Source organism: Sesamum indicum, linkage group LG4, assembly GCF_026168435.1.
Source record: "Sesamum indicum cultivar Baizhima isolate 11 linkage group LG4, ASM2616843v1, whole genome shotgun sequence".
NCBI lineage: Eukaryota > Viridiplantae > Streptophyta > Magnoliopsida > Lamiales > Pedaliaceae > Sesamum > Sesamum indicum.
The window spans coordinates 1,742,406-1,756,562 of NC_142660.1; the positions used below are offsets into that span (position 1 = coordinate 1,742,406).

Consider the following 14,157-nt stretch of genomic DNA (forward strand, 5'->3'; position numbering starts at 1 on the left):
AAATACATTAATTTTGAAAAGAATACAAAATATATTCTAGTTTGCTCGCAGAAAAAATATAAATATATATATGTATGATAATTCGTTATCTATTTTTGTTTGACAAGTTATTTTATTATTTTTCATATAAAACAAAATGGTCTAATGGTTAAGTCACTAATTTTTAATTTAAATATCACGAATTTGAAAATCACTTAATATAAATGTTGTTGTTTGAATATTGCGACATTAAATTAATCGAACAGCATTACTATCATAATTTAGGTGGTATCCAACAAAATTCATTCCTTTTTTTTTTTTTTACTAATCAAACTTTTATATTTCAGAATCTTCTAAGTTGTACTGAATTAAATAATTCCGAGATGTCTATATACCAAAAACAAGAGTCAAAACAACAATTATCTTTAAAGTATGTAATAAATAGGTTGTATGAAGTTGATGTGGAGACTTCCTAATCATACATTAAAATATAATCTAATTCCAAACCTACCAAACAATCAAATAATTCAACTAATTAACTTTGTTTAATCAAGAAGCTCCTAGTGACATACTTTGCAACTTGAAATTTTCATATGACCAAACTACCATATGATTATAAATTTGTTGTGTGTTCTAAGGACATTTTTGATAAATATGACATCCGTTAATGTTCGGTCAAAATACATAAATTTTTTTTATTTTTTTATAAAATTACAGCTGCAACTCATAAAATATGTTAGTGTAGTATTTTTTAGGGGGTACGGCCGTAATTACAACAATAACTTCAGGAGCTGTAGCTGTAAATTTGCAAAATATAGGGCCTATCTATGTATTTTGGCCTAATTTACAAACCGGAGCATCACCTTGATAGCAAATGTCGCTTACATGGGTTGTTATGGATTATTCACTAATACAGGTTTTATACCGATAAAAAAAATCGAACCCACGATCATTCAACTAAAAATTATGTGTTATTATTGATTAAATCAACGGTCTTAAAGTGTTGATGAAATATTTTCGTATATAATTGATTAAGACATTAGTCAACTTGTTAATGCAACTTCACAATAATTATAGAATTAAATTTATTTTTCACATAATCAAATATTATGAGGCGGGTGTTGCAAATTTAAATTATTTTTAATTATATAAAATATTAATGGAGTGTATAGATTTTGAATGACTACGCTTATCTAACATGATAGCCACACATGAGATTCCGGGGGTATGATTTCAGCATGTTGTCATCAAACCATTGACCAACCGGCTATTGCCGGTTTCCTTAAGATAAACTTTATAAAAAAATAATTAATTTGTGATAAGAGGAGAGGTGTGACCTGCAATAGCCAGTATTTGAGAGAAGGGAAAAGTTTAGATCCGGTGAATTGAACAATGTGGCGTATTTTATTGCATGTCCATGACACTGACATTGATGCCCGGTCATCATGTTGTACAAAAGAACTCATAATTTGGTGTGTTCGAATATTTGAGGACTACAACATTAACTCTATGTAGTTGTAATAAATATAAGTGATAATGAAGTCCTGTTAACTGAGTTCTCAATCCCACTATAGTGTAATTATATGCTCTAGTCAAGATTCTCTCATTTAATGCGTGGGGGTAAGAATTAAGGTGGGATAAATTAATATATGATAAAATTAAGGGATATAATTGTACTCATTTTTCATGAGGTTTGATGTAATTATACATAAATTTTAAGTGGTTTGAAAAATTACGCACCCTTAAGGTTTGCTTTCATCTAACAAATAAATCCTTTCGTTAGTCAAAATTCGTTGAATTTGTTGTTATTAAAAAAAATGAATGAAAGTTAATATTTATCCTCGATTGACTGACTTATTGCAGGTTAAATAATTTTTTACAGACTAATCTGTTCGTATAATAGTGAAAATATATCTCTTCACATGCATTAACGTATGAAAACGTATGAGGGTAATGTGAACATTAAAAATTTTATTTGGCATACAATAAGTCAAGAATAAGTTAATTCAGAATCAATATAGATTTGTTTTTGCGATTTTTTTTGTTAATATCAGCAAATTTGCTGAATTTTGACTGACGAAATGGCTTATTTGTTAGATAGAGTAAAACTTCAGAGGTGTTAGATGTAATTTTTCAAATCACATGAAAATTACGTATAATTATGAAGTAATTTTAGCCCATGACCAATTGAGGGAGGCCCAAAGACACTTATTGGATGGTGCTATCTCTTTCACCAAGCCCAACTTACTCACTCAGTCCATAACCCGCCAACCCATGCCCATAACCCAACCCAGTTAGCTTTTAACCCCTCAAAACTAATCCTAAATTATTCACTACTCATTTCTCTCCTCTCTTTTTTCAGCAACCGTCCGCCCCCTCTCTCCTCTCCTCTCACCTCTTAGTATTTTCCTCCTCCTCTAGTTATTCAATAGAATCTTTCTAAGGGTGTTAATATCCTCCACCGCCATTCTCCCCCTTCTATCGTCTTCTTTATGAGCATAAATACTCCCCCTTTTCTATCGATAAAATTTCGAAAACAATAGCATAAAAATACCTTAGTGGTTGGTTTAATCCTTTGTGGCTGGTTTTGAGTGAACTTGTGGTGTTTCTATTTGTGAAAAACAGAGCAACCATGAGTGTTGGGTTACCGGCCTTCTTGTGTTCGTGTTATTTGTCCCCTCCGGATCTTTGACTCCCTGAGCCTATATATTTATTTTACTGCATTTTTTTATTATTTAACCCTCTGTAAGTAATTTATTTTTTTATAAATCTAATTGTATTATTTAAGAATTCAAAACTCATAAATGTACAGTAGTTGAGTTAGAATTTTTGTCGAAGTTGACCTTGTTGTTGGTGATGTACTATGGAGGAAAAATTGGTGGTTTTAATAAGCACAAAAGGGTGCTGATTGGAATTGGAAAGAGGCTATGTGTTGGACTCTTTTCTTCACCATTTGCCTTGTTTCTCCTCAAACCTTCTCTTGCAATATCAATATGTCATTCAAGTTCACCAAATACTCAACAACCTAGTCATGTGCAATTAATGCACTAACCTTTTTTTTTGTTTTTTTTAATATAATCAAAGATTTCATTGTCTTAACTTAATGTTCTGTATTATGGGAAGTTATACATCTTTGACAAGAACAAAACATATCAAAATATAAAATATCATGCAAAACATTGGACAACTATCAAAAAGTCAGTTGCAACGCCTTTATTTTTTTTTACTAAAGAAAATCGATGCCTCTCTTTCCTTTTTGTGCCGAATTTCATTTGTTCTCTTTTTAATGCACATGTTAGGGTGGTTGACCGTGGCGCGACATTGGAGTGGTGCCAAGTGGAGTCTGAAGAAGATGCAATAAGAGTGTCAGGTTGCACAATGGGGAGAGTAGACGACTAATTGGAAAGAGGCGTAGCAAGGGCGCGGCGACGAGCTGCCATTGCTTGATCGAATATGGTGGTGGCGGTCAGCAGTCGAGTTTAGGCCCGAGGTGGTCATCTACTTTGTTGAAGAAGACGACTTGGAGAGTTGGATTTCTATCTTTTATCTTTTATTTTTCTAAGAAACTAAATTAAAAAATGGAACAAGACCTAAGATATCGTACAAAATTACTCAAAATATAGAATTCTTTTGCTAGAAAAAAAGGAAGAAGAAAAAATTAACATTTAACAAGTAATTTTATATTTTAAAGAATAAATACATAAAAATACGTTTTAATCACTTGTGTTACATTTGCAAATAAACATAAAACTATAACAGTCAACAATATCGTACCAAATAAATTAGCAAAAAGTAAATAAATCGATAAATCATATTCTACCAAGTCACCGAGATGATCACAATGTAATTTAAATGGACATTATCCCATAATAAACATTACCTCATGGTATAAAATTTGGACAAATTTTATGAATTTTCAAAATTACTCATAATAAAATAAAACAAAATGCTCCAACTTACACCCCAACTCAAAGATAGGCTAAAATCCACATTTAATTGGTTAAAAATGTGTCTAACATGTAATTAATGTATAGTGGGTTTTTGGATCATTTTTTAAATTTGCAAGGACAGAGGGGTCTAATTCCACAAAATTTAGAAGACATTTGGAAGAATAATTTAAGTCCAATTCGGGTGTGTTGGTCTGAATTGTGATTCTAATCAGCCCACAATCAATCATTGCATCGGTCCCATAGATAATAATAATAATAATAATAATAATAATAATAATAATAATAATAATAATACAATGATTTACATTTTATTCAGTTTGGTGGGATTTATTATTCCATCAGATCGATTAAAAGAAGTTGTATGTGATTTTATACATTTATCTGTTAATATAATAATATTTGGTCAAAATCGTCTGAAATTTTCAAATACATACAAAATTACATGATTTATTTCTTTAACTTGTTTTCCGAATTTAGTTTGGTTCAAAATTTTATCAAAATACAAATAAATAAAGTATATTGTGTGACAATTTAATCCAATACCATATTTTATCTATTATTATTTCATCACAACTTAATCCCATTCTCCAAAGTAAACGGCTACAAAAGTGATTGTAAAAATCGGAATGTTTGAAAATATTAATTATGAGTAGAAAAAACTAATATGAAATTGTTTGCTGAAAAAATTGGCATATTGGTATAATTGTATGGTATTTTAGCAATCTAGAAAATATAATAAAAAGGTAAAAAAGTAATAAAATATTTAAAATTTATCTATACTAATATAAAAAAGTAATATATTTTTCACTAACGATCACAATACCAACTTTTTTTTTTTTATTTTGTTGATAATACTTCTAATTTAGTTCTATTTTTTCTTGTTTTTTATTTTTATTTTTGTGTGAAATGTGATGTGGTAGTTTATATATTGTATTCATATTTATAATACAGTTTTAAATGTGAGAGATTGTTTAGTATAGAGATAATTACACTGCTCTCCCTTGAGGTTTAGCTTAATTACATATAGACCCCTTGTGGTTTGAAAGGTTACATCTGATACCCATGAGATTTGCTTCTGTACAATAAATCGGTCCATTGGTTAGTCAAAATTTTTACTAAATCAGTTGATATTAACATACAAAAATTGAATGAAAATCGGTATTTATCTTCGATGAACTTATTGCTGACTTATTACAGGCCAAATAAATTTTTTTATGACGAAACTATTTTTATAACAAAAAAATGCACCTCATCACATGCATTAATATGTGAAGATGTATAAGGGTAATTATTTGATCAATAATCAATCAGTAATAAGTCAATATATGGTAAATACAAATTTTTATCATTTTTTTTAGTATTATCTAAATTACTAAGTTTTGACTAACGAAAAGACTTATTTGTTAAAAAACCAAACACGAGGAGTACTATGCAACTTATTGTGTGTAACTACAAAGTGTAATTATTAGTTTTTATTATATACACACAATAACACAAAGAAATAAAAAATTGTAAGTTGCAAACCACATTCCCTAGCCAACTTCCAACTTATAACCGCAAGAAGTTGCTGCAAACATTGCTGTGGTCATACCCAATTAGGCTTGTTCTGTACGCGCATAAAAAGGCCGCTTAGTGGGCTGCTAATTAAATGGGCCTATTTTGATGAATGAATAGTGCAACGAAGCACTCGGCCCAAATTGTGTTCATGTTTTATCTTTCATGGCCCAATAATTCATGAAAATTTTAGTGGGCCCACGGACCAATCTGTGTGTCAATAATAAAATATTTTATTAGTATTTTTTTTTATTGTACAGTGCTATAATTTCATTTAAAATAATAATAATAATTTATTAGTTTATGTTTAAATACATGTTTATATATCAATGTTGTAGTTCAATCTATAATTATACTGGTAACATGTCAAATATTATTATTGTGGGCTACTCAAATAATGCATACTTGGGTAGTCTCTTTATTTATTTATTCTTGCTATGTAATAAAATATTTTTTTATTAAAATTTAAATAATTGTACTATTGTGTATCTGTTATAATTTAAATCTTATTTCATATACAATAACATTTAAAAATTTATATCCATTTTATTAAATTCAGATAAGTATACCATAGATTATTTTATCCAAAAAATTAACTCATTTTTTAAAATAATTTTAGTTAGAAAAATAATATACATTTATTTTTATGTTAAGTAGTGTTCTATACTTATCAAAAACTTTAAATTTATTTTTAGATTATTGACAATCTATTTGTTTTTATATATTTAAATTTTAAATAAAGTGATTTATAATTTTATTTATTGATCTTTATAGAAATATATATAATATTTTCGTGTATTGGCACGGATACTATTATAAATTATAATAAATTACTAAAAAAAACACACTTTGTCAATTATTTAAAAGAGCAAAAAACTTCAATCCTCACAAGGTGGTTAGTGGCGTATTTATATTAAATTTTTGTGGAGTAAAAAATGCATTTTACTTTTGTCTATACGCAGGAACGACATCTCATACCGGCTAGTATTATCTATATTAATACAAAAAGGAAAATTCTTCCGCACTGAGAATTGGTGGTTAATATAAAAAAAAAAACCTTCATTCATCACAAAAGGTGATTAATGACGCATTTATACTAAATAAAATGCATTTTACTTTTATCTACACGCAAGAATGACATGTCACACTGGCTAGTATTATCTATATTAATACAAAAAGGAAAATACTTCCGCGCTGAGAATTGATGGTTGATAATTTAATTTTTGTTTAATTGATAAAATAACTATCTTATTTAATTATTTAAATTTTATATTAAATAATAAATAAATTTTTCCTATAATAAATTGGTTTATAAATGTTTAATTTTTATAACATAATTTCATATCATGTAGTATTGTATAGAGAGGAGAATTGTAATTGTAATGGTAATTGCAGCCGCCTATATCTACAGCTACACAAGTCCAAGAAAAATAGAAGTCGTTGGTGGTAGCGATGAATTTGGGAAAAAACAAAAAACAAAAACAAAAGGTCATCTCCTCTTCTTCCTCTTTCTTCCTTTCTTTCATTCACCTCTTCTTTTTTCTTTCTCAAAATCTCATCCCACCAGAAAACCCTTCTTGATTTCTCATCCCAAGAAACCCCACGAATTCCTTCTACTATTGGGAACACTCACCCCTAGCCTTAGCTATCTCTCTCTGTATATAACTACTTATATAGGGACTTGTTGAATTCGGGGAATCAAAGCTGTGCTGTGGGATCTTTGCAGATCTGGTGCTGTTTTCTGTTGAGGTGAGTTCTTATTTGTGATTTCATAGTTAGTTTTTGGTTATTTTTATGTTCTTGAAGGTTGGGCCTGGAATTTTGCTGTAATTTTTGGAAATTAGGTTTTCGTTTTTATGCTTTTTGTCGATGTTTGTCGAATGTATGAAGTTTGTTGATTTTGGGGTTCTCAACTGATTGACTGGGGTTCAATTTTTTTAGGTTTTTATTTTTCAGTTGGAAGCCATAAGTTGTTTGGATTGTCTTTTTTCTTTTGGGGTTGAATAGTTTTCCGGAGATGTACTAATTGGTCAATTTTTAGGGTTTTGAATTGCCTGGCGTGTCAGTCACTTGTTTTGTGAAGTTTCTTTCTCGTTCTCTCTTTCCCTCACTATATATATGTGTATGCGTGTGTGTTTGTATATGTATACACATACATATAAAGTTAGGATGGTTTCTATGTATGAGTTCATGAAAACCATTGATTTTGAATAAGCGTCAACTTTAGTCTTGGTTTCTGTCAAGGTGAACACACGAAGCTGATTTGGTAATTTTAACTGTGTTCTTTTGTGCGACTCACTTGTTTTTATTCAATTTATTGCAAATTATTGAAGAGGGAATTGGTTACCGATTCCGCCACATGGACAGAGATTCTAAATTTTTTGGTCCTGTTATTAGTGTGTCCATTTTATGAATTTTATAAAGAAACTCAAGCTACAAGCTTTTTTGCTAGATAAACAGTGATGAGCATTTAAAACGTGGGTTTTTTATGATTCGGAATCCATAGTTGTTTTGGCTTCTTGTGTACGATCATACAAAACAAGGTAATTTCACCTAGTGACAACTAAGAATTTTGGGTTGTTCTCTTCACAATCCAATTTCCAATTAAAATTTGTGCATTCTTGAGGTGGGGCTCGAAATGATAGGTGTTTCTGCAAACCATTTTAAAGAGTTTTGCTCATTCATCTCTCTCAATGTCTAATTTAACTTTTACTCAACAGGCAGTTGTGTGGGTTTGAGGATTTAGTTTCTACCGAAGTTGCAAATCATTGATTTTTCCGATCATTTGTTTAATGGTTGATGACCATTCCAATGGAAAACAACAAAGAAAGTTCCTCAAGAGAGCTTGTTCAGCGCCTCTTCAATAAGGTATGCTGCGCTGTACTCCTAGAGAAGTCACAGATTCTTTTCGGATTGTGCATCTGAATTTTTACATTCCAGAATTTCACAAGAGGCTTCGTTTGTTGGAAAATTGTCTTAAGAATTGCTTATAACATAGTTTCTTGGTTTTTAGAAGAACCCAAGTTTTACATCCTTCTCAGTCAACATGTTTTCTGATGTATAACTTCTTGATTTCACTGTAGAATGTTGAGTTGGAGAATAAACGAAGGAAAGCGGCACAGTTGAGAATCCCGTCAGATCCTAATACATGGCAACAGATGCGTGAAAACTATGAAGCAATTATTCTTGAAGACCATGCCTTTTCTGAACAACATGACATAGAATATGCTCTCTGGCAATTGCATTACAGGAGGATTGAGGAGCTAAGGGCACTCTTCAATGCAGCCGTAGCTTCAGCAGGATCAGCTGCATCCCAAAATGGGAAAGGTTCTGTTCGTTCTGGACCTGATCGACTTACAAAGATCCGCTCCCAGTTTAAGAATTTTCTTTCCGAGGCAACTGGATTTTATCATGATTTGATGTTGAAGATAAGAGCTAAATACGGTCTACCGTTAGGATATTTTTCTGATGATCCAGATAACCAGATTCCCATGTCAAAAGATGGAAATAAATCCTCTGAGGTGAAAAAAGGCCTGATATCCTGTCATCGTTGTTTGATTTATTTGGGAGATCTTGCTCGTTACAAAGGCTTGTACGGGGAAGGGGATTCTAAAGCGCGGGATTTTGCTGCAGCATCAAGTTACTATATGCAAGCTTCCTCACTTTGTCCGTCAAATGGCAATCCACATCATCAGGTGAACTATCAATTTTTTGTTCTGATTTTTTGAGATTTTGGTTCCCTAATATACCTCTTACTAGAAGCGTGTCTTTGTTGATTGCTTGCCCAATTTGAAATCATGCTTTCTCCTTTTCAGCTTGCTATACTGGCTGGATATTCAAATGATGAACTGGTCTCCATTTATCGCTATTTTCGGAGTCTAGCGGTTGATAACCCTTTCGTTACTGCGAGAGACAACTTGATAATTGCATTTGAGAAGGTAGGATTAAGTATATGAACAGGCTCAACAACATAAAGTTCAGTCTGCTTGTATTGTTATTTGATGTTTGCAGCATATTTTACTGGTCCTGGTTGGTCATAATCAAAAGAGCAATCCTTGGTTGGGTGATAGATCTGTGAAGGATTTAGCATAAAAACATGAGCTTTATATCTGTTATATACAATCTGGAAGGTAGTCAGCTTATTACCTGCAAGTGTGCAAGTCATACCAAACATAATGTAGGATATAGATGCAAAACTATGATGTCTGTCCATTTTCAACAGCTCCAGAAATCTCTTATCAGAGTTTTACTTTCATTTTCAGAATCGTCAGAATTATACCCAACTAGTTGGTGATGGTAAAGCTACTACAGTTAAGACTGCATCTTCAAGGATGTCTGGAAAAGGAAGAGGCAAAGGTGGAACAAGGTCTTCTTTGAAGGACATTAAAACGGAAGCTACTGCAGTTAAGGAAAAAGTTCCAAATAACCTTGAGCTCTTCAAAGCCTTTATTACGCGATTTGTTAGGCTGAACGGCATCCTGTTCACACGCACAAGGTTAGTTCTGAACTCTCAAGAGTATGCACTGGACTATGAATGCAATTACTGATACTTCTTTCTTTCCTGTGATCCCAGCTTGGAAACTTTTGTTGAAGTGTTCTCAATGGTCAAAAGTGATCTACTAGAACTTCTCTCTTCTGGGCCAGATGAGGACTTAAACTTTGGTTCAGATGCTGCTGAGTGTAGACTTGCAATTGTCAGGATGATTGCCATTCTAATATTTACAGTCCATAATGTGAATAAGGAAAATGAAAACCAATCATATGCCGACATTCTACAGCGTTCAGTCCTACTTCAGAATGCTTTTACTGCTACCTTTGAGTTTATGGGCTGCATGCTTGAAAGGTGTAACCAGTTAAATGATCCCTCATCGAGCTATTTATTGCCTGGGATTATGGTTTTTGTAGAGTGGTTGGCCTGTTGTCCTGATGTTGCAGTTGGCAGTGAACTGGAAGAGAAACAAGTGAATGCGAGGTCTTTTTTCTGGAACAAATATATCGCCTTCCTAAATAAGTTGTTGTCAAAGAGATATATTTTTGTGAATGAGCATGAAGAGGAGACATGCTTCTCTAATATGAGCAAGTACGATGAGAGTGAGACTGCTAATCGCCTTGCATTGTTTGAGGACTTCGAGTTGAGAGGTTTTCTTCCCCTTCTTCCTGCCCAGCTCATCCTTGATTTTTCAAGGAAGCGTTCATTTGGTGGTGATGGAGGCAGCAAAGAAAAAATTGCCCGTGTACAGAGGATTATTGCGGCAGGAAAGGCTCTTGCCAACATTGTCCGGATAGGCCAGGAGGGTGTATACTTTGACACAAAGTTGAAGAAATTTGTTATTGGACCTCAGATTTCTGATGATTACTTGCTCACCAGTCCGTTGGAGCTGAATTTAAATGCTAACATAGAAAATATTTCAGCAGGCGTTGAGATGGCTTTGGGTCATGAACCAAATTCAGAGATAGGTGTGGAAGCTGAGGAGGAGGACGAGGTGATCGTTTTTAGGCCTTCCATAAATGAGAAGCATATGGATGAATTCTCTTCAAACTTAAATTCCAAAGTGCTTCTTCCTTCTGTCAGTGGAGCTGGCAATACTGATATTGGGAAAGAAAATGGGTCCTTCTCTGTTGGACATGATACTTTCCTCTTTGAGAATGCATTAAATGCTAGCATGAGACCGTCAGCAACTGTTGCTAATGCTACTTCTCAGTTTCTGCTGCCAGTCCAACCCAGCATGTCAAATTGGCCAGTGGAACAGAGTCCAATTGTGAATGGCTTGGCTGACTTGAATTTGATGGAAAATGGTTCTGCTCTGAAATCAGAGCTGAAAGACCCCTTCAAAGTTTCTCAGCCTACTGCTCTTTCCGTGCCATACCCACAATTTGTCAATACCAGTGTTGGCCATAATTATTCCATTCAAAATCCTCAAGCTGTCGTGCAACCAAGGTTTGAGTCTGTTATGTCCTCTGGAGCAGCTGTTGATGCCTTGCCCGTGAAACCGTCATCAATGATATTACCAGGCTTAAAGAAGAACCCAGTGAGTCGACCTGTCAGACACTTTGGTCCACCACCTGGTTTTAGTTCAGTTCCTTCCAAAGTAATGGATGAACCATTGAAGGTGGACTTGAAAAATGATAATGCTTCAGTTCCACTGATGGATGATTACAGCTGGCTAGATGGATATCCACTGTCATCATTAAATCAGAGTGTTGGTTTTGGTGATTCCTATAATCAAGTGGGCCCTGCATTCCATTCTTTGAACAAGAACAATGGCTCAATGGGGTTAGCAAGCTTCCCTTTCCCTGGGAAGCAAGTTGCATCACTGCAAGTTCAGAGTGAAAACCAGAAAGGCTGGCAGGACTATCAATTATCTGATGGGGAGCATCAGCAGCAATTTCAGAAAGTGAATCAACAACCTGGTGGGCCTCCAATGCAGTATCAAGGACAGTCTCTCTGGGAGGGTCGTTTCTTTGTGTGAGATGATTGAGGGGCATATATCCATAAAGGTATTTTCCTCCTGTTCTCTGTACTTTTATTCTTAGTCTTCGTAAGCTGGGCATGGGGTTGGCTGGTTTTGGTCGAGTTGCTGATGTCATGGAATCAAGTAATTGGCCTGTCAGCTGGGGTTCTCACTTAAGTATCTATCTGTCCAATAACTTCTTGTGTATTAAGTTATGACCAATTTACTGCTTCAAATATCTGTTGCCTAGAGCTATTATTTCATACTCTGACTTTGCAGAATGGCCAATATAATCAAGTTCTTTTGGAGCATGGTCAGGTAGTGTTGCGGGCACATGCTATTCAACAGGTTTCTTTCTTCCTCTATGCTTGTGGATGTTCTCTTAGTTGTATGTTTCTGGTAGTGGTTTTGACATATTGATCATATATCAGTTTTTAGTTCACTCAATTAGTTTTTTACGTTTAGTTCCTTTTGCTTGCTTAATTGAATTTTTGTGTTGTCTCGGTTATCTCCGCGAGTTCTTCAATGCCATTCTTCTTGGGCCTTAGTTATGATTGGCCAGCATCCAACGTCACATGTATGCTAAACCTGTCATGATTTAATATGGTCTAAACTTGTTGTCATTGTCTTCTATGGAACATGAAATATTTGATGAAAAGTAAGTTTTGTTGCCAGTTACAGATTGCCCCTTAATTTGCCTTTAAGAGTTTATTCCTTTGCACTTCGAGCACATGCTTGTATGTGTTCTGATAACTTCCATTATATGTTTTTCTCACTTGTATATAGAAGAATAAAGGATGTTTCATTGAAGTTGTATGTGGGTATTTGTTTCTGTGGCAATCCTTAACTCTGGACAACATCCTATTCCATAAATGGTTATCCAAAATAAATTGTAAAACAGTTGGAAATGGTTGTGATTATGCGAGGAAAAGTGATATTTTGAAGAATTTTATCTAGATCTGATTTGGCCTTTTAGCAGCTATTTTTGGAGGTTGTTTACCTCTCCTAAAATTTTATACATGCATGTTTAGTGAAAACAGTGGTAGTTCTCTCCCTCATAACCGATTGAAAAAGGAAGTTAGTGAAGATACTAGAGTCAGTCGTTATCTGTCAGCAAATTTGAACTTCTGCAACAATCCTTGTAAAGTCAAGCTTGGTGAACATCTTATTCTATGCTCTAGATGTGCACATCTATCTCAAGAAAAAGATTTACGCATGCTTTGAATAGCATTATTTAAATATTAGAGTGAAGTTCTTTTATGTGTTATGTTAGAGCAAAGCTTTATCTGCTAATGTCTTGTTTATCCTTTGTGCAGCTTGTGTCGAGCTTTCCAGATTGGTTCAGTGGAGCTTATGACGTCAATAGGTGAAGTTCTTGGATATTTTGCAAGCTTGATTGCCTTGTCTGGTGGATCATTTGGGGTAAGCCTTCAGGGATAGCGGATTGTGGTGGACAATGGGGAGCATCTGGTTGGAATCAAAAGAAGTGCTAGCAATTCCGGTGGCTGGTGGAGGCCGTTTAATCTGAAATATTTGTCGGCCTCTGCTATAATGGCATGATGGAAGTTTCAAAAGCCAATACCCAGTGGTGTATTTCACCCAGTTGTCAAGTCTGCCTAAGTTCTGAAATGGAATTTTCTTCCATACAGGGAATGTGCCATGGATGTTAGATTTAAATAAGTAGGCAGTTCTAAACGCATTAAGGTATTTCAACTTTTGTGATTTACGTTTCTGTTCGTGAAAGCAGCACATCAAATTGGGAGTGAATTGTGTCTGTTGTCAAATGCATTATGATGTTATTATTTGTTATTCGGATTTGAATGGTGATCCAGCAAAGTTGTTTTTTTCAGTTAAGACTATGTAGTATATGTGTTACTCTCTTGATCTATGAATTCGGAGTTTGCTTATTGCCCATGCATATCTGATTTCGATCAACATGTAAAGCTGAGATATATGGAAGCAACAATGACTCAAGTGAAGGATTTCGCATAGCTGTTCCATTGATGGTAATGTTAATCAGAATTCTAAGAACTGATGAAAGGGACTCTGCACATGATTATGTGGGGGGCAATTATGGTCAATTCTATAGCATTATGATTATGGATCGAGTTGGCTTTATGAGTTCTAGATGGTTCGAAGGATGGTTTGCTACTAGCTGCTCTGTACAAAATTTGGCTGTCCATTTTAAACTTGGAATTTTATTGGCTCCAAGAAGTGTATAT

At 33.7% G+C, this 14,157-nt stretch overlaps 1 protein-coding gene across 1 annotated transcript; it reads left to right on the forward strand.

The window, feature by feature from the left end:
- Positions 1 to 6,903: 6,903 nt before the first annotated feature.
- Positions 6,904 to 13,789, forward strand: LOC105159901 (nonsense-mediated mRNA decay factor SMG7). Its single transcript, XM_088879514.1, has 8 exons — positions 6,904 to 7,232; positions 8,204 to 8,351; positions 8,567 to 9,178; positions 9,299 to 9,421; positions 9,746 to 9,978; positions 10,057 to 11,981; positions 12,215 to 12,283; positions 13,252 to 13,789. Exons 2-6 carry the CDS (start codon positions 8,283 to 8,285, stop codon positions 11,951 to 11,953), a joined length of 2,934 nt encoding a protein of 977 aa, XP_088735640.1. The 5' UTR covers positions 6,904 to 7,232; positions 8,204 to 8,282; the 3' UTR covers positions 11,954 to 11,981; positions 12,215 to 12,283; positions 13,252 to 13,789.
- Positions 13,790 to 14,157: the final 368 nt, after the last annotated feature.

Bases quoted from the DNA above. Each gene is read 5' to 3' on its own strand.
- LOC105159901 (XM_088879514.1), top strand. From the start codon at position 8,283: ATGACCATTCCAATGGAAAACAACAAAGAAAGTTCCTCAAGAGAGCTT. The intron at 8,352-8,566 runs GTATGCTGCGCT...ATTTCACTGTAG, and splicing joins TTCAGCGCCTCTTCAATAAG to AATGTTGAGTTGGAGAATAA. The intron at 9,179-9,298 runs GTGAACTATCAA...TCTCCTTTTCAG, and splicing joins ATGGCAATCCACATCATCAG to CTTGCTATACTGGCTGGATA.